The sequence below is a fragment of the Drosophila hydei genome, unplaced genomic scaffold, assembly GCF_003285905.1.
Source record: "Drosophila hydei strain 15085-1641.00,03,60 unplaced genomic scaffold, DhydRS2 tig00000149-arrow-pilon, whole genome shotgun sequence".
Taxonomy (NCBI): Eukaryota; Metazoa; Arthropoda; class Insecta; order Diptera; family Drosophilidae; genus Drosophila; species Drosophila hydei.
The window spans coordinates 4,946,883-4,962,761 of NW_022045678.1; the positions used below are offsets into that span (position 1 = coordinate 4,946,883).

General features: G+C 41.3%; 5 protein-coding genes across 5 annotated transcripts; 3 read left to right on the forward strand and 2 right to left on the reverse strand.

Annotated features, from left to right (window-relative positions):
- Nucleotides 1-273: 273 nt before the first annotated feature.
- LOC111592534 (MPN domain-containing protein CG4751) lies at nucleotides 274-5,890 on the reverse strand. The gene is made up of 6 exons (XM_023304817.2): nucleotides 5,471-5,890; nucleotides 5,042-5,399; nucleotides 4,730-4,817; nucleotides 4,503-4,672; nucleotides 4,183-4,431; nucleotides 274-4,124 (listed from the first exon to the last, which is right to left on the reverse strand). Exons 1-6 carry the CDS (start codon nucleotides 5,810-5,812, stop codon nucleotides 1,069-1,071), a joined length of 4,263 nt encoding a protein of 1,420 aa, XP_023160585.2. The 5' UTR covers nucleotides 5,813-5,890; the 3' UTR covers nucleotides 274-1,068.
- Nucleotides 5,891-6,248: 358 nt separating this feature from the next.
- LOC111592538 (zinc finger protein 510-like) lies at nucleotides 6,249-7,796 on the forward strand. Its single transcript, XM_023304821.2, has 2 exons — nucleotides 6,249-7,013; nucleotides 7,069-7,796. Exons 1-2 carry the CDS (start codon nucleotides 6,393-6,395, stop codon nucleotides 7,774-7,776), a joined length of 1,329 nt encoding a protein of 442 aa, XP_023160589.2. The 5' UTR covers nucleotides 6,249-6,392; the 3' UTR covers nucleotides 7,777-7,796.
- Nucleotides 7,797-7,953: 157 nt separating this feature from the next.
- On the forward strand, nucleotides 7,954-9,245 carry LOC111592541 (replication factor C subunit 3). Its single transcript, XM_023304823.2, has 2 exons — nucleotides 7,954-8,110; nucleotides 8,167-9,245. The coding sequence occupies exons 1-2, from the start codon at nucleotides 8,051-8,053 to the stop codon at nucleotides 9,175-9,177; spliced, it is 1,071 nt and encodes a 356-aa protein (XP_023160591.2). The 5' UTR covers nucleotides 7,954-8,050; the 3' UTR covers nucleotides 9,178-9,245.
- On the reverse strand, nucleotides 9,153-14,301 carry LOC111592535 (nuclear pore complex protein Nup160 homolog). Its single transcript, XM_023304818.2, has 14 exons — nucleotides 14,205-14,301; nucleotides 14,015-14,117; nucleotides 13,453-13,953; nucleotides 13,227-13,396; nucleotides 12,740-13,161; nucleotides 12,000-12,678; nucleotides 11,826-11,934; nucleotides 11,599-11,760; nucleotides 11,304-11,534; nucleotides 11,128-11,246; nucleotides 10,454-11,071; nucleotides 9,881-10,393; nucleotides 9,421-9,818; nucleotides 9,153-9,361 (listed from the first exon to the last, which is right to left on the reverse strand). Exons 1-14 carry the CDS (start codon nucleotides 14,290-14,292, stop codon nucleotides 9,236-9,238), a joined length of 4,239 nt encoding a protein of 1,412 aa, XP_023160586.2. The 5' UTR covers nucleotides 14,293-14,301; the 3' UTR covers nucleotides 9,153-9,235.
- Nucleotides 14,302-14,716: 415 nt separating this feature from the next.
- Nucleotides 14,717-15,523, forward strand: LOC111592543 (exosome complex component CSL4). The gene is made up of 2 exons (XM_023304825.2): nucleotides 14,717-14,930; nucleotides 14,994-15,523. The coding sequence occupies exons 1-2, from the start codon at nucleotides 14,742-14,744 to the stop codon at nucleotides 15,447-15,449; spliced, it is 645 nt and encodes a 214-aa protein (XP_023160593.2). The 5' UTR covers nucleotides 14,717-14,741; the 3' UTR covers nucleotides 15,450-15,523.
- Nucleotides 15,524-15,879: the final 356 nt, after the last annotated feature.

The window sequence follows — 15,879 nt, forward strand, 5'->3', positions numbered from 1 at the left end:
GCCACGCTTAGAATGTTGTTGTTGTTGTTGTTTTTGTTATGATCAACAAGTTAATCATATCATATTTTGCATAGCAGTTCTGCGGGTTCTGAATTCATTCAAATGGATCATAACAAAAGCTCCAACCGGTATGCGACCGGTAAAGCTAGAGGTAAAGCCAAAGCTAGCTCCGACGATCGCACGAACTGCAAACAGCTGCCATATGATTTAGCCAGTAGATTCACTATTTAATATTGTAAACTAAAAACCTAGTTTATATATTTTATTGCGGCAAAAGTCAATTTCAAATTATGCAGTATTACAGTTAATAATGTATGTTTGTTTGTTTCGTTTGTCTGTCTGTTTGTGTTTGCGTATATATGTATGTATGTATGTACTATTTTAAAATACTTAAAGTACCTTTGTGCAGTAATTAAACCTAAAATAGTTTATAAATAATATGTTTTAAGACATCAAGCGCTCAAGAGACTTTTACATATTCCATACTCCCATTGCAGCCAAACAATCAACAAAGTATGGACTCACTGCATGCGCACATTTATCTACATTTCTGTTGGGTTCGCTTAAAAACAAGTTTTGTATATAAAAATTTGTTACGATGATCAGCATCAGCATTGCAGTATGTGAATGTCATTAAGTGTTCTTGTTTTAATATCAAATGATATACATATATTTATATTTAGTTGCCATAAAAATAACGCAGATGCAGAAGCAGTTGCAGTTCCTTCCCCGATTCAACTCTCGAAATACTGTACTCTTCATATACCCTGCTCTAATTCTATTCCATTGTACATTCAATCTCCCGTAGCAATTGATCCTGTCAACAATCTCAATTAGAATATGATTGTGGCTCAGCTCTGATGTTTAATATCTTATGACTTTCAGTGGGAGCTTAGGAGATTCGCGTGACATACTATATGTATTTATATATATAATTATATATATTTATAATTGAATGCTCTGCTGCATTAAGGGTAGATACTGATAAGGAAATACTGCATTAACTGGGACATGCGCTCGATAGGGTGATAGGGTATAGGTCCACAGGCAGTGCCCTAGTCGCCTTTCCTAATCGTGTGATAAGTTTAGGACATCATCGCCCACATTATTCTTCGGTATCTTCGCTGGCGGCGGGGCAGCCAGGTCGGCCACCGAGGCAAACTCCATGCGCTTTTTGGGCATTGCATTTCCCAGCAGTGCGCCGGGCGGTGCCAGTTCGCCGTAGAGCCGACTCAAGTCGGGCGACGGTCGTCGGTGTGATGAGCCGCTGCTGCCATCAGACGGCGCTGGTGATGGCGTATTTGAGGGCACGCTCGATATAGCCAAATCCACAGCACTAAAATTGTACTTGCTGCCGGAATTTGAATTGCCACCACCTGCACCACCGCCGCCGCCGCCGCTGATTGACTTGGTGGGCGTGAGACGTTCCAGTGCCGGCGAGGCGGACGACTCTCTTGTACGCGCCGATGAAGGCGTCGTTGATTTTGGCGGCTTCATCATCATTGCTGACAGCGATTCCTGCTGAATCTTAAACAGAGCCGACGGTGACATGAACATATTGTTCGCTGCTAGCGTCGACTTTGATAGCGGATCCGGTATGCCATATTTTCCATGCTGCTGTTGAAAGAACGCCGCATAATCTTGCATCTTCTCTTGCGCCAAAGCATTGTAGTAGGCGGCCGAGTTGGTCAGTGTTGATGAAGATGGAACACCTGTTGCCATTGCTGCTGACGCTGCGCTGCTGGCGCTGCTGCCTGCCTTTGTTGCGTTGCCTGCAGCAGCTGCCACAGCAGCCGCAGCGCCTGAGGGCGTTGCAAAAAGCGCATCCAGGTCAGCAGCTGCCTTATTCTGACGATACAATAACGCCTTAATCTCCGAGTCTTGTTTTTCCAATTGCAACAGCTGGTTGAGCATGTCCGACTGCATGTCCTTCTGCTTTTGCTTTAAGCTCACAGCGCTGCCGCCCCCAGATGGCGCCAAGCCCCCAGCGCCAGCAGCAAGTAATGCGGACAACTCATTGTGCGCTCCACTCATGTGCTTGCTGCCCGTTGATGCCATAGCAGCAGCAAACTGATTGTTCGGATCAAATAGCTTTGTATAGGTCTGCAACAACGCTGTGTAGTCCGCCTGAGCAGCTGATTGCTGTTGGAGCTGCTGCTGCTGCTGTTGTTGCTGCTGTTGCTGCTGCTGCTGTTTCTTCGAACTGCTGCTACTGCTGGCAACAGGAGGTGGCGGTATCGATGCAGCCGCAACTGCAGCCATTTGTTGCTGTAGGAACACGTTAAGGTCATTGCTTTGCTTGTTTTGCTGTTGCATATAGGAATCATAGCCCAGCAGCTTGGACGCTTGTATTAGATTATTGTAGTCGGCATTGAGCGCAGCTGCAGCTGCTGCTGCTGAAGCTGACGATGATGTTGCTGACGTTGATTTTGAGGACTTGCTGCTGCTTGGATTTGCAACTTGTTGATTGCCTGTTAGATAGTTCAAGTCGGATCCGAAGCCCAAAGTGCCCAGCGTAGTGGCGCCCAATGCCTCGGCCTGCTGCAGGAGCAGCGCCGCATATTCAGGCGACCGTATGAGTTCACTCATCTTTAAGGGATCATTCTTGAGCTCGTCCAGCTCTTTCATGAGCTTGGTCTTGTACGAATTCGAGGACGAACTCGAATTGGATGAAGATGAGGACGCTGATGACTTGGAGCGATCCATCTTCGATTTGCTTCCACCATTATTACTACTACTATTATTATTGCTGCTGCTGTTTCCACTGTTATTGCTGCCAGATGGCATGGGCATGTTGAAGCTGTTCGAATAGGCAGCCACTGCTGCCGCCACATTGGGATCGTTTAGGTTGCCCAGCCCTGCCGTCACATTACTGTTCTGCTTGGAGCCACCCACTTTGGCTGCCGCAGCAGCCAATTGATTCAGTGAGGAGCTGCCATAATCCTTGCGTTGCTGTTGAAACAGCGAGGCCAAGTCGGCTTGTAGAAAATTGGGCGGCAACTGACCGGCCAGCTGTGCCAAGCTGGCTGCCATTAGATCATTGGCCGTAGGCAAACAGGCAGCCGACGGTGGCACCAGCGGCGTAGTCAGATCGTATTTGTTGGGTGTTATGCTCGGGCTATTCCTTGCTATATCACTGACACTGAACTTCCCCGGACTTGGCGCAGGCGAATTGCGAGTGCGTGATGTATGCGACGAGGCATCGGATTTTGCTGGCGAGGGCGAAGCACGCACCGGCAGCTCGAACTTGGCGGGGCTGGCAGCATTCGACTGTAGCTGTATGCTTGTTGGGCTGTCTCGCGGCGAAGCGGATTGCACTGCAGCAGCAACAGGTCCACTGTTCATGTTCGTTGATGGCGTCTGTGGCGGTAATAGTTGACTCACGACTGCTGCATTCAGTGGCATGGTTGGCACCACGGGAGCTGTTGGCGCAGCTGTTGGCGTCGTATTTGTTGGGTTTGGAGTGGCCAAAGGGGACAACATACGCACTGGATTCATGTTGAGACCCGAGGGCATGCAAAGCTGCTCTTGCAGAGACATTACTTTCAATTCACTGGCTTTCTGTTCAGCCTGCAGCGATGTTTCCTCCTCCGTTTTGCGTGCCATATCTACAGCAACTAATTGAAGACTCTCGCCCGTCTGCTCCTCTTTCGGCTGTTGTTCCAATTTGATTTCATTCGCCAATTCAGTTGTGGGCTGAGTCTCCGTTTTTACTATAACTTCATTGTCTTTTTCATTGTCAATAATTTTAATGGTTTTCGGTGGGATAAAATCATCCTCCTGCTCACAATCCAGGACGGCACATAGCCAATTCCATAGCGCCTTATCACTTTGCTTCGATGGAAATTTCGGATATAGCGTGTTCTTTAACTTCTCGTTGTAGGTCACGTCATTGTTGTAGACATTGCGAAATTTAACAATTTCGCCGCGAAACTGAGTATAGTAATCAACGCAGGACTGTATTTCCGTGCGAACCTCCTCTGGTATCTCTTTATCTGGCAGCACAGAGTATTGCATTAGCATCGGCCTTCCATATTCCGTTGATTGTTTGTTCTCATTTGGTGGCACTATCCAAATACACTTGACCACCGATTCCAAAGTGGGATTCTCTTCATAGTAGGGAGCTACAAAGGCAATGAGGGCAATTATAACCGTGTTATATTATATATACAACTAACTTACAAATGATTAATGAAACACATGGCGTATACGTTAGATCGCTAACGCCTCGCATTCGTATTTGATAGTCGAGCTGTGCATCGCAATCACGTAGAGTGGGTTCAGCTTGAAATTTGGGATGTGAGTGATACCAGCCGACGAGCAGCACTTGATCTTGTATCATCATTTTCTGTATATCACGCTCTACTTCCGCGGCCCGTTGCCGATCGAAGCGCGTGCTTCGACATGGATATGTTTTCGTAATTGTCAATGCTGCAAAGAACAAACATCAGTTTTATTTGACTCTAAAAACAAACAAGTTTAATTCTTAGGGCCGGACTCACTGTGTGTGTTCATATCCCAGGTGCCGCCCAGGTAACCGCACACCTCGCGAACCGTTAAATGACAGTGAAAGTCAGCCAGAAGCAGAGCGGAGGAAGTGATAGTCAACAAAAACGGTTGCAATTTGCCAACCGAAGTAAATGGAATGGCCTCAATCATCATATTGGCATCACTGCAATAAATACGCTCAATAAGTCATAGATAAAAAACAACCTTTTTAGCAACTTACTGAATTAAATTGCGATTGGCAACCGTGTTATGTGGAAATACTGTTCGTTTGACAACAAGATCTGGTGAATCGGTCTTGCGTTCTGTATCTAATTAAAGAATAAAAAAATATTTAGAATAAAAACACTTGCAGAGCAACTAAAGACTAAACTAGCTATCATTTATCAACGTTATTATAGATAAACTTAGCTTTTGTTTTATAATATACTAAGTACATCTTTGTCTAAGAGACAAGACCCCTTAGACAACTCATCTAGAAGGCCATTAATACACAAATTATTTATTTAATGAAGATCTACTATTTATCTATTACCTGGATCACCGTCTTCGGGCGTAGACTCCTTTTGCAAAGCACACTTTCTCAAGTAAGTATTTTTATATGCATCTAGTTTCTTGCCCTTGTACTTCACGGATGCCCAACCGCATCCACTTTTCTTTTCGGGATTGATAATGCGTTTGCAGTGCATGGCCCAGGCACTGGGCGTTAAGAATATGGTTTCAGTCTCTTGTGATTTAATTTTACCGTCTGACAGCAAATCACCCACAAATTTTTGCCCTAGATAATCAATAGTCATCAATGATTTTCCTGGTTGCAACACATTTGCGGCCATCAGCGTTTGCAATGTGACTGTGCGGCCAGTCCCATTGAATCCCTCATAGTTTTCTTTCGCCTGTGCCAAAAAAAATCCATATTATTTTATTATATATCCTAATTATTGCAATTCTCATAAAAGACGCTCACCTCATCATCATTTTCGTCATCGGGCACATCGCTATCCACATCCTTTTCGCACAGACTGTCCTCCAAGATGGATATCCGGCACGGTGCAATATTTTCGGCTGGAGCTGTTTCTGCTTCCGTTGTTTCCGCTTCGGCCTCTGCCTCAGCCGCATCCGACACAGACAAATCGCGCTCCCCATCCACATCGCCGTCGCTTACATCGTCATTTGTTGTTTGTGGCGGCTGAGGCGTCGAATCACCCTCGCCTTCACCCTCGCCGTCTGTGCTGCTGCCCATTTGGTTTTCACGTGCTCCTAGTGGCTCGCCGTCGGGCAGTAAACCATTTTCCACACCGTTTTCCATACGCTTATTGTCTATCCTTTAAAAAAAAAACCTATTAAAAAAATCACGATAAGCCGCAGCAGCCGCAGAATTTATGTATGTATTCCACGACTTTGCTTCTTCTTCTTCGTGCCTCAAACGAAGATTGTTGGACTTCTGTTAACTTAACATTTGCCAAAAGCGTCATCGATAACCGCAAAATAAATAAATTTTTATATGTTAAAAATTAATGAAAAACTTTTTTTTTAAATAATGCGGAGTGTTATTTATAATAATTTAAGACAATTTTAATCCAACTAACTGCCTAAATAATTGCAAAGATGAAATTTTTCATTGATTTCAAATTAACATCTGTTAAATGGATACCAACGTTGTCTGCAACAAATTTATAACGTAACTATTAGTGATACAGCTGTTTTAAACACTTATCGATAATTAGTTTTGTTCTCAGCGAATACAATTCGCATGACCAAATTATATAAAAATTAAGCAAAAAATAACCCTGGCCACTTGATTTGTATACAATATATATAAAAATAAACGCAGTTAGTTATTTGACTGTAAGTTGTAAACACCTACGAATAAATAGTTCATTTTCGTGATGCTGCCAATAACCCGTGCTACAATAAACAACTTCTGTAGAGCATGTTTACAAGATTTGGACAAATCAAAAGTCACACAACTGCATCATAATTTGAAAGAGGATCTGCAACTCTTACGCATCGTGGAATTATTGGCAGACGGAATACAACCGATGACAACAAGAATGAATTTAGACATGCCAACCCGTCTGTGTCATAACTGTTATACAAAAATTGGCATATTTTGCAAATTCGCAGAGATGTCCATCTGTTCGAATGTTGCTCTAATTGAATTAACGGCCGAAAATCTCGTTATAACTAAAAATACTAAATTTAAAATGATATGTGCTACATGCTTTAAAATTAAATCAGATAATAATACTTGCACACCTGAACTGCAAAATCTACTACGACTCATATTTACAGGAATTAGTAAGAAGTCACCATCCAAAACTATATGCAAAAATTGCACTCGAATATGTAAAACTTTTCTTGTATTTCAAAAGACACTGCAAGAGAGTCAACAATATTTAAAATCTACTATAATGTCAAAGACAATAGATATGATAGGACTAGATGATACACCAAAAAAGAATATACACCCTAGCTTTGAAAATGAAATCGAGGGAAATAACGGCAATGTAAGACAGGGTACTTTTAAATTTGCAGTAAAATAATATTTTATAATATTTTTAGTTGACCAACAAAAAAGATCAGGATATTTCCGACATTGAAAGTGATTCTGAAATAGACAAAGTTATAATAAGCTCACCCAAGGCATTAAACCAATGTGCATATTGTCAACGCGAATTCAAACGTAAGACTCACTTAAATGACCATGTGAGATTGGTGCACGAACGCCTCCGCCCATATAAATGTGACTTTTGCGAACGCTCATTTGGATTGCCCAGGACCTTAAGAATCCATATAATGGGTCATACGAAAGAGCGACCCTTTACATGCAACATATGCCAGAAGTCGTTTCGGCAAAAGACTGAATTGAATCTTCATATGAATAATCACATGTCGAACTCACAATTTCGATGTCCAATTTGCTCGCATGATCGAGCCAGTCAAGAAGACCTCGAGGCCCATATGTCGCGACACAATAACAAGGAGGGATATCAGTGCAGTACGTGTGGACGAAAATTTAAGAAACTTTGTCATCTGAAAGAACACGATGATGCAGTACATCTAAAGCTCCGTCCCTTCATATGCACTCATAATAATTGTGGAAAGGCGTTTGGCGCACGCAAAACACTCTATACACATCAAAGGACACACACAGGAGAACGTCCGTTCAATTGCAATATTTGTAGTAAACAATTTTCAAGCAAGGCAAGTCTTTCGCGGCATTTACGTTCCCATAATGAAGTGCTTGTGAAAGAAGAACTTATTGAGTAAATATGATAGTCGCAAAATTATATTTATGTATTGTTCACCAAAATGACACCAATATTTATTTTTTTTGCATTATTTATTTTGAAATTCCCTCCACTTTGAGGTATCTGCAGAAACGTCAACACAACATGTACTATCGATGGTAATAAGAAAAACTGAATCGATAGATCTATCGTTTACTTATCGTAAAAAAAGCGCGCAGGCACACGCAAAGTCTGAATAAATTTGTTTTCTTTTGTGTAAAGTATTATAGGTGCTAATAATAATAATAATAATAATGGCACTTTGGGTAGACAAATACCGGCCCCGTGAATTATCTAAATTGGATTATCATAAGGTAAGGTACATTTAATCTGCTTTAAATTTCTACGACTGATATTTGTGATATTTTAGGACCAGGCTGAAAATCTACGCAATCTATGCAAGCAAAGTGATTTTCCACATCTCATGTTCTATGGACCCTCCGGAGCTGGCAAGAAGACCCGGATAATGTGTCTTCTGCGTGAAATGTATGGTCCCGGAGTGGAGAGGCTGCGCAATGAAACGATGAACTTCACAACGCCTTCAAACCGAAAGATTGATATAATGACAGTTGGAAGCAATTACCACCTGGAGGTGAATCCCTCAGATGCTGGCATGTACGATCGGACTGTTGTCATAGACTTGATTAAACAGGTTGCACAAACGCATCAAATAGACATCAACGGTCAGCGAGAGTTTAAAGTAATTGTCATCTCTGAAGGAGACGAACTTACCAAAGACGCCCAGCATGCGCTCCGTCGCACTATGGAAAAATACGTCGCTACATGCCGCATTATACTCTCGGTCAACTCCACATCTCGCATCATTCCGGCTATCCGTTCGCGTTGCCTGGGCATTCGAGTGCCAGCACCTAACGAAACGGAAATGACGGCCGTCCTACAAAACACATGCAAACGCGAAGGTCTCGTATTGCCGCCCGAGTTGGCCAAGCGTGTAATCGAGAAATCCGATAGGAATTTGAGAAGAGCACTTCTGATGCTAGAGGCCTCCAAAGTACAACAATACCCGTTTACGGCGAACCAGCAAATAGCCGAGCTGGACTGGCAAGTGTATCTGCGAGAGACAGCATCCCAAATTGTGAGCGAGCAAACACCAGCCAAGCTAGAAAAGATACGAGATCGTTTGTACGAGTTACTTTCGCAAGGTGTGCCACCGAATCTCATCTTCCGGGGCCTTGTTGAGCAGCTGGTGAACAATTGTGATATGTCCATTAAGGCAAAGACATTGGAGTATGCCACCCAATACGAACATCGCATGCAGAATGGTGCAAAACATATTTTCCATCTGGAGGCATTTGTGGCTCAATTTATGAACATCTACAAAAAGTTTCTCGCCGAACTCGTGATGACAGATGACTTTTAACTTAATTATAATATATATATACTTTTTCTATGAAACCCACTAAATACATGTGAAGTGCTTAACCTATAATGTGCTGCTGTCGATTTTGTCTATCAGTTAATATAGCTAACTTAATTTTATCGTCTGTGGTGCGCTTCACAGTCTCAATGTATCGAGCGACTTCCTCCTCCAGCTTGGCATGTGCCTGCAAATAAAGAGTAACATTATTACATGAAAAATACAAAAATCATTGGGATCAATTACCACTTCGTATTCAATATTTTGACTACCATTGATTTGCAAGCCATGCAGCAGTAGATCAATTGTGTTGATGGGAAACGCGAGCTGTGGACTTGTCACGTTCACTGAATGCTTAAAGTCGAAATATTCACTGCCTGCTCCCAGCATAGCGCCAATCATTTCACATGCCAAGTCGGCTGCGTCAAGCAAACGATTATGTTTCACTAGCAGATGAAGCAGCTCCCGAGAGTTAGCCAGCTTATATGAGTCATACAGCCATTGTGGCACAAATGCATTCAAATTTAGTATTCGGTTAGCGACGCATTTGCGTATTAAAGTTGATTCATTGAGCTCATTATCGACAACAAGTTTTTGTAGCAATGACCAAGCCATGTCCGCTGCACTGCTACGATGAGGCAGATCTGTAGAATAGTTTATTCATATATTATTCATGTTTATATTAGATTAATTCAATCATGTATACCTGCTAAGTCATTGTTCTGTAACCAAACCCAAGCGTCCTTAGTCTTATCTTCACTGGTGTTAACGCAAGCAGCTGCCAGGCTCTCAAATATGGGCAGCACAGAAAAAGTATGGCCCCTGGCCAGCTTCAGTGCAGCTGTATATAGGCCACAAGTGGCCAAAAGATAAGAAAGCTCTTCAGCGCCGGCCATTTCATAAGCGCCAACATCTTTACGATGTTGAGCAAGTTCTCTTAAAGCCTCTGTGTGAAGCAGCTCACGGCGAATATCGGTTAATTCAAGTACAACGACTTCTTGGACTCTTTCAATCTCCTGTGAATCTTCCACGTTATTGGACATGTCCATGGTCACCTTATCATCACCAATTGTAGGTTTGGCAATCCATCTATAACGCGCATCAACCAAATACAAACAATTTATGCAAACCAATAATGATGAGCATCGCTTTTGGAGTGCATCGGGTGCATCACTATCCACCTGTAGACGCATAGCCTGCTCATACATGACAGTAGCAGCTGTGAGAGAAAACATGCATATAATATATCTATTTATATATATCTAAGCAGATAATTTACCTTTTCGCATATTTCCTTTGTTGGCATGAAATGCGTATAGAAAATTGTAGACTTCGTTCTGGTCGATACTCAGAGATCGTGCACGAGATTCAACAATGTTTTCAAACTCCTCTTGCAGACCATTATAAGGCAATTGCATAAGCAGATCAAAGCGTTTGCATTGGAATAACATTATGATCAATTGACGTAGACAATCTTTTCGCCGCGAGGTATCCGCATTGTAGACCAAAGCATGATATGCCTCCTCGTAGTGGCCCAGTTGCAAATGATTATTAAAGACAATCGACTGGAACATTGGTAATTGATGATCATCCACATTTAGCTTATTCATAGCTACATGGGCCAATTGAATGATAAAATCATATGCTGAATGCTGTTCAAATAGTTGTATAACCTTAAGATAATAGTGTACCAAAGCCTGCTTGGCTTCCGCTTTGGTTGGCACAATTTTCTGTCGAGTAAGAACGTTTGAAAGCTTGGAATAGAGTGGAGTGTTTTTAAGCACTTGCTCAAATAAAAATGGCTCCTTAAGCACACTCTCTTGAACTCGCTCGAACAGATTTATTGCTTTTTGCGGTTCGCCACAATCTAAGAGGGAAACTGCCAGCATAAAGCTTCCTGAAAGAAATTCATAGTTGTTATCCAAATAAAAGAACAAAATGCAAAATATTTACGTGAATCCGCTTTCTCAACACACCATCCCGATAATAGGCGCTCATAATCCTGAATGATAATATGATGGCATGTACCAAAAAGCCATTCAGGAAATACATCATTCCATGCCTCTGGCCAGCTGCAATGATATTCGAATTATAATAATGAACACAATTAATATATATTTCCTACTTACAGCATCTGATTGATGCACCCAACCAGCTGTAGCAGCGTTTGACGCATTGATAACTGATGCACTAATGCATTGGGTTCCTTTAACAACATCGATAGTGCGCTAAATAGGCCTTTTGATTGCAAAAACAAGCATAGCAGCGTTGTTTGATTATTTAAATATATTTTGCTCGAATAGGGTCTCGTATATCCACTAAAGAGCTGTGCGCGAGTCAGCCGCTGAATAGAAACCTCGCTTCACATGCAAAAGACATTAACATGAAAAAAGCTTTCTCGATTTAAATCATTAGTTGTCTTACAAGTTTACTGGCGTATTAAGAGAAATCGGTGTCTCTGAGATCCAAACAAGTGTGTAATAAGAATTCAAGAAATTGATATTAGTCATAATAGTGAAATCGCACTTCGAAGCGTTCCCATATAGAATATACTGTAAAATCAAAAGGTTCCGGCAAACGGCGAAACTGAAAAATAAAATTTATCATTAACATATATATATTTTCAACCTGCAACGAAAGTTAATTTCTACCGTATCATTGCCATTTGTTTGACAGTCTCAGCGAGAATGGAAATTCCATATTCGCTGCCAAACAATGCTCCTGTCGATTGAAGAAAACGCGTTGATTTTGAATGACCGCCTAAAATTAAAGATTTCATATTTAAAATCAATCGACAAATGCATTCTACATTTCTCGTAGTGTACCTGCGGAGTCCGGATAGGCATCTTCGTCAACGATAGCAAGTAAATCAAGAAGCATATTAATTGCTGCTTCTACAATCGCGATCGATTGAAGCTTTTTCCTGATTTGCTCGATACAGTCAATTGGCAGTGAAATTCCACCGTTATCAATATTATCATCACCCTTTGTAATTTGAATTAACAATTTAGTAAGAACTTCATCATCGCGTTGGTAGATTTTCTTTTCCATCTCCATTTTAATATCTTCGCTTAAAATCTTTTCTAATTGATTGATGACTTCCATTAGTTCAATGAACCCTTCGGCTGCTACAATATCATTTTGGCAAAAAGGTGCCACAAATGATGCCACTTCTTTGTTATGTTCTCCGACAAGCATTCGATGTTCCAGCATTTCACAAGGACGTAGCAATGCAAACGATTGCCTTCTTATAACGCAAACAGCATCCATGGCACTCAAAACGGATAAGCCAGTTGGCTCAGAGAACTTGATGTGATATTGCTCACAGCAGGAGTAGAAACGGTCCCAAAGTCTTGTCGCAATCTCTAAATACTCCTCATCGCTAACAACGAAGTCTTTCAGTTCATTTTGTATCTCATCTTCGACCGTCTGACAGACCTGCTCCTTGAGCATACCCATTGTTAATTGCTTAATATCAAATTGCATGTTAACGCGTCTGAACATCTGGCAAGGAAATCAACTTGATTATTTCTGTACTATTAAATATATCTAATTTAGATCTTACATATAGTGCCTTAGCGATTACGTTACGATCAAATCGACCTGGATGAAATATATAAGAACAGTATGCTTCTCGGGGATCGACACCCTGCTCAATCGTAAGACAATATCGATCTGGTGGGGGCTCCAATGCAGCCGACACCCATTTAACTGAGCTGTCAGTGTCTAAGAAAATTGCCGAGACATTGAATTCGCCCTCAGCATTGCTCCACAGTGTCCAAATATGCGAGCAAGTAGCATCGAAGTCAGCTAAATCGATTTGAGGAGCTGGCACCTTATGACGCACAGCTAGACCCAGAGTTTTGGTATTCGTGTCGCTCATTTGATGGCAAATAATGCTTAAGCAAATAAATTCAGATTCCCTTTCATGTGACAAAAATACACAAAAATTGTGATCGTCAATTTTACGAAGCAAACTGTTTTGTGCTAAATGAAATTACCAAAATAAATCAATATAATTAGATTTTAAGATTAAATCTAGCAAAACTTACGACCCTGAGCACCTTGAGACTCGCCACAGACATAAGATGCAACACTTTGTAAACTGGTTGCCGACCACAATCGTAGTTCATTATTTCTATAGAGAACCAAGAGAAACATTCCACCATCAATGCGACTAAATGCCATTGAGATAGCTCCCTCCAAATGTTCTCCACGTCCACTGTAATTGGATTTCATCACTATTTGTATAATAAGCTGTCTGCTGTTAATACTTACGTTAGAGCGCCTTTTAGGTTGGACAGAAAACGCGGCATTAAATGTGACTCTTTGACTTCGTGTGAAACCGTGCTGCCTGTTCGACAATTCATAATATAAAGCATAAGTTTTGAATGATAGTCAACTGCAAAGAATGCCTCGTCGCTATCTCCCGACATATCGGAGGCTGCAAGATGTGGCACACTAATAGCCATGGTGCCATCTATCACGTAGAATATGCTGCGATCTTTCAAGTATGATGTAGCGTCATAAAATATTGAGTTCCTTTGCGAGTCCACTGAAGTGGCAGATGCTGACGATGATGAATTATCCTTTTGCAATGGAAACACAATCCTATGAATGCTGCTGACGGTGACCGCCAAAAGTGTAACGGCGTCTGCCTTCTCAGAAAGTGAAACATTCAGAACTGCGGAGTCCGTAAAACGCAAACGTAGATGGTTCCTCAGGAGCGATACATCTAAACTAACTTCAGATAGTTCCACAATATCTTGATATGTGCGCCTTTAATAATATCAATATGTCAAGCATATATATATGTATGTACCTATCTAACAAAGTTTACCAATATATAAAGCGATTCCTGTTTTGGCCATTGGTAACACAATTATAGCAATAGCTACCCGACTTGCCAAAAGTCTTGATATCCTGCAGAGTACTTTGTGTTCCTGTTTTATTCAGAAAAAACATACATTTATCATTAGCTTTGCAGCGTACTAACAAACTTAATTGGCAGATGGTAACACACAACGCACCTGTATTTATTTCGACTTCTATCCACTCCTCGGGGTTTATATTTCTAGGTATAACCTCGCGATAGCTCATATTAGACTTTGTGCCCATCTTGTATTAAAAAATTTAATCACAAATATTGTAAATATCTCACAAATCTGCGGTAGCCGGCAAAAAAACACGCGCGTCTTATCGTTTGTTAGCGTTATCGATTACGTCAGTGATGACAAGTTACCATGGGTATCATAATTGAGATCGATTTAAATTCGGTGCGCAGTAATTTCCTTAGCTTCGGCAAACATATTGACACTATGAAAATTTGAAATATTTACTTAGTGCTGTTTTTAAGAAAAATTCTTGTGTTGTATAAATACATTTAGCCCCATTCGATATATTGTTCACTACGGAACTAGTAACCGTTAACATTAAAGCAACGCTGTGCTCAATTATGAGTAAACACTGTTAACAACAGTGTTGGAAATATTAACATTAGACGCCAAAACATGTGCCGACTTCTTAGCTAGTAACAAAAGGGATTTAATTGTTTATGTGATGCAAATATGGCAGAAAAGGCCAAGAACACAGATGCTTCCTATCAGAATGCGGATGACATGCTGATATGCCTGCCTGGAGACCGTTTGTGTCGCCAGGAGGATAATATCATTGTAGGTCAAGGTACCTATGAGCAAGGCGGCTACATTTATGCCAGTAAATCAGGAATTATCAACATTGATGAATCAAGTGAAAAAGTAAACATATTGATATATGTTTTATGAGAAAATGAATTAACAACTAACGTGTTTTAATTTCAGTGCCAAATTGTTAGTGTACACAAGCCTGGCTTTCATCTGACAATACCGGCAACAGGAGATGTCGTCACAGCTCGCGTTCTAGTGACAACACCAAAATTCGCAAAGTGTGCGATATTTTGCGTTAGGAACGTGTTAGTGGAGAGCAGCTACCGCGGTCTGCTGCGAAAGGAGGATGTCCGCGAAACAGATAAAGACCGTGTAGATATTTATAAATCATTTAAACCCGGCGATGTCATATTGGCGCGCGTTGTCAACCAAATGGAGCAATCCTTTATGTTAAGCACAGCTGAAGCAGAACTCGGTGTGGTGGTTGCATATGCCAGCGATTTTCGAAAATATCGAATTCCTATGGTGCCCATTGGTTGGAGCGAAATGCAATGTCCGCAAACGACGATTAAGGAACCAAGAAAGGTGGCAAAAGTATTGCCCGAAAGTTCAATTATGCCTGACAAATAAAACAAATATTACCGGACTAAAACTATCGCTAATTCTAAGGGAATTCGAAATTAAAATCATACTTTGGCAACTAATTTAAATCTAAAATTTATTAATATTAAGTTGACATTCGCATATTGGAATCATTTGTCATTTTTGTGAATAATGCAATTGAAGGAATGCAATCTCGGATTTTCACTTTAAGCATTGATTTTTGCAGTCCTTTTCACTGTCAAACAAATTTTTTGTGCCTTGGCAACCTCCATATGTGAAAGATTCGCATTGTTTAGTTTCCTTCATAAAGCGCCACTTTTCAATCGAAGCTTTACAGAGGCCCGTCTGACTCGGAGCGTCATCGCATAGTTCTGATGGTTTTAACGGTTTATTTCTGCCGTTGGCTACATTGCGAGGCCTACTCACCCGCATTGTAAGAGAAGCATATATGAATAGC

What these genes read in the sequence shown, in the direction of transcription:
- LOC111592534 (XM_023304817.2), bottom strand. Translation starts at nt 5,812, where the DNA reads ATGGAAAACGGTGTGGAAAATGGTTTACTGCCCGACGGCGAGCCACTA. An exon ending in CTGGGATATGAACACACACA is followed by an intron (nt 4,432 to 4,502) that starts GTGAGTCCGGCC and finishes TGTTCTTTGCAG; the next exon opens with CATTGACAATTACGAAAACA. An exon ending in ATGTGTTTCATTAATCATTT is followed by an intron (nt 4,125 to 4,182) that starts GTAAGTTAGTTG and finishes TTGCCTTTGTAG; the next exon opens with CTCCCTACTATGAAGAGAAT.
- LOC111592538 (XM_023304821.2), top strand. Translation starts at nt 6,393, where the DNA reads ATGCTGCCAATAACCCGTGCTACAATAAACAACTTCTGTAGAGCATGT. An exon ending in TCGAGGGAAATAACGGCAAT is followed by an intron (nt 7,014 to 7,068) that starts GTAAGACAGGGT and finishes TAATATTTTTAG; the next exon opens with TTGACCAACAAAAAAGATCA.
- LOC111592541 (XM_023304823.2), top strand. Translation starts at nt 8,051, where the DNA reads ATGGCACTTTGGGTAGACAAATACCGGCCCCGTGAATTATCTAAATTG. An exon ending in CTAAATTGGATTATCATAAG is followed by an intron (nt 8,111 to 8,166) that starts GTAAGGTACATT and finishes GTGATATTTTAG; the next exon opens with GACCAGGCTGAAAATCTACG.
- LOC111592535 (XM_023304818.2), bottom strand. Translation starts at nt 14,292, where the DNA reads ATGGGCACAAAGTCTAATATGAGCTATCGCGAGGTTATACCTAGAAAT. An exon ending in TGCCTATCCGGACTCCGCAG is followed by an intron (nt 11,935 to 11,999) that starts GTACACTACGAG and finishes CTTTAATTTTAG; the next exon opens with GCGGTCATTCAAAATCAACG. An exon ending in GGGTGCATCAATCAGATGCT is followed by an intron (nt 11,247 to 11,303) that starts GTAAGTAGGAAA and finishes ATATCATTGCAG; the next exon opens with CTGGCCAGAGGCATGGAATG.
- LOC111592543 (XM_023304825.2), top strand. Translation starts at nt 14,742, where the DNA reads ATGGCAGAAAAGGCCAAGAACACAGATGCTTCCTATCAGAATGCGGAT. An exon ending in TTGATGAATCAAGTGAAAAA is followed by an intron (nt 14,931 to 14,993) that starts GTAAACATATTG and finishes TTTTAATTTCAG; the next exon opens with TGCCAAATTGTTAGTGTACA.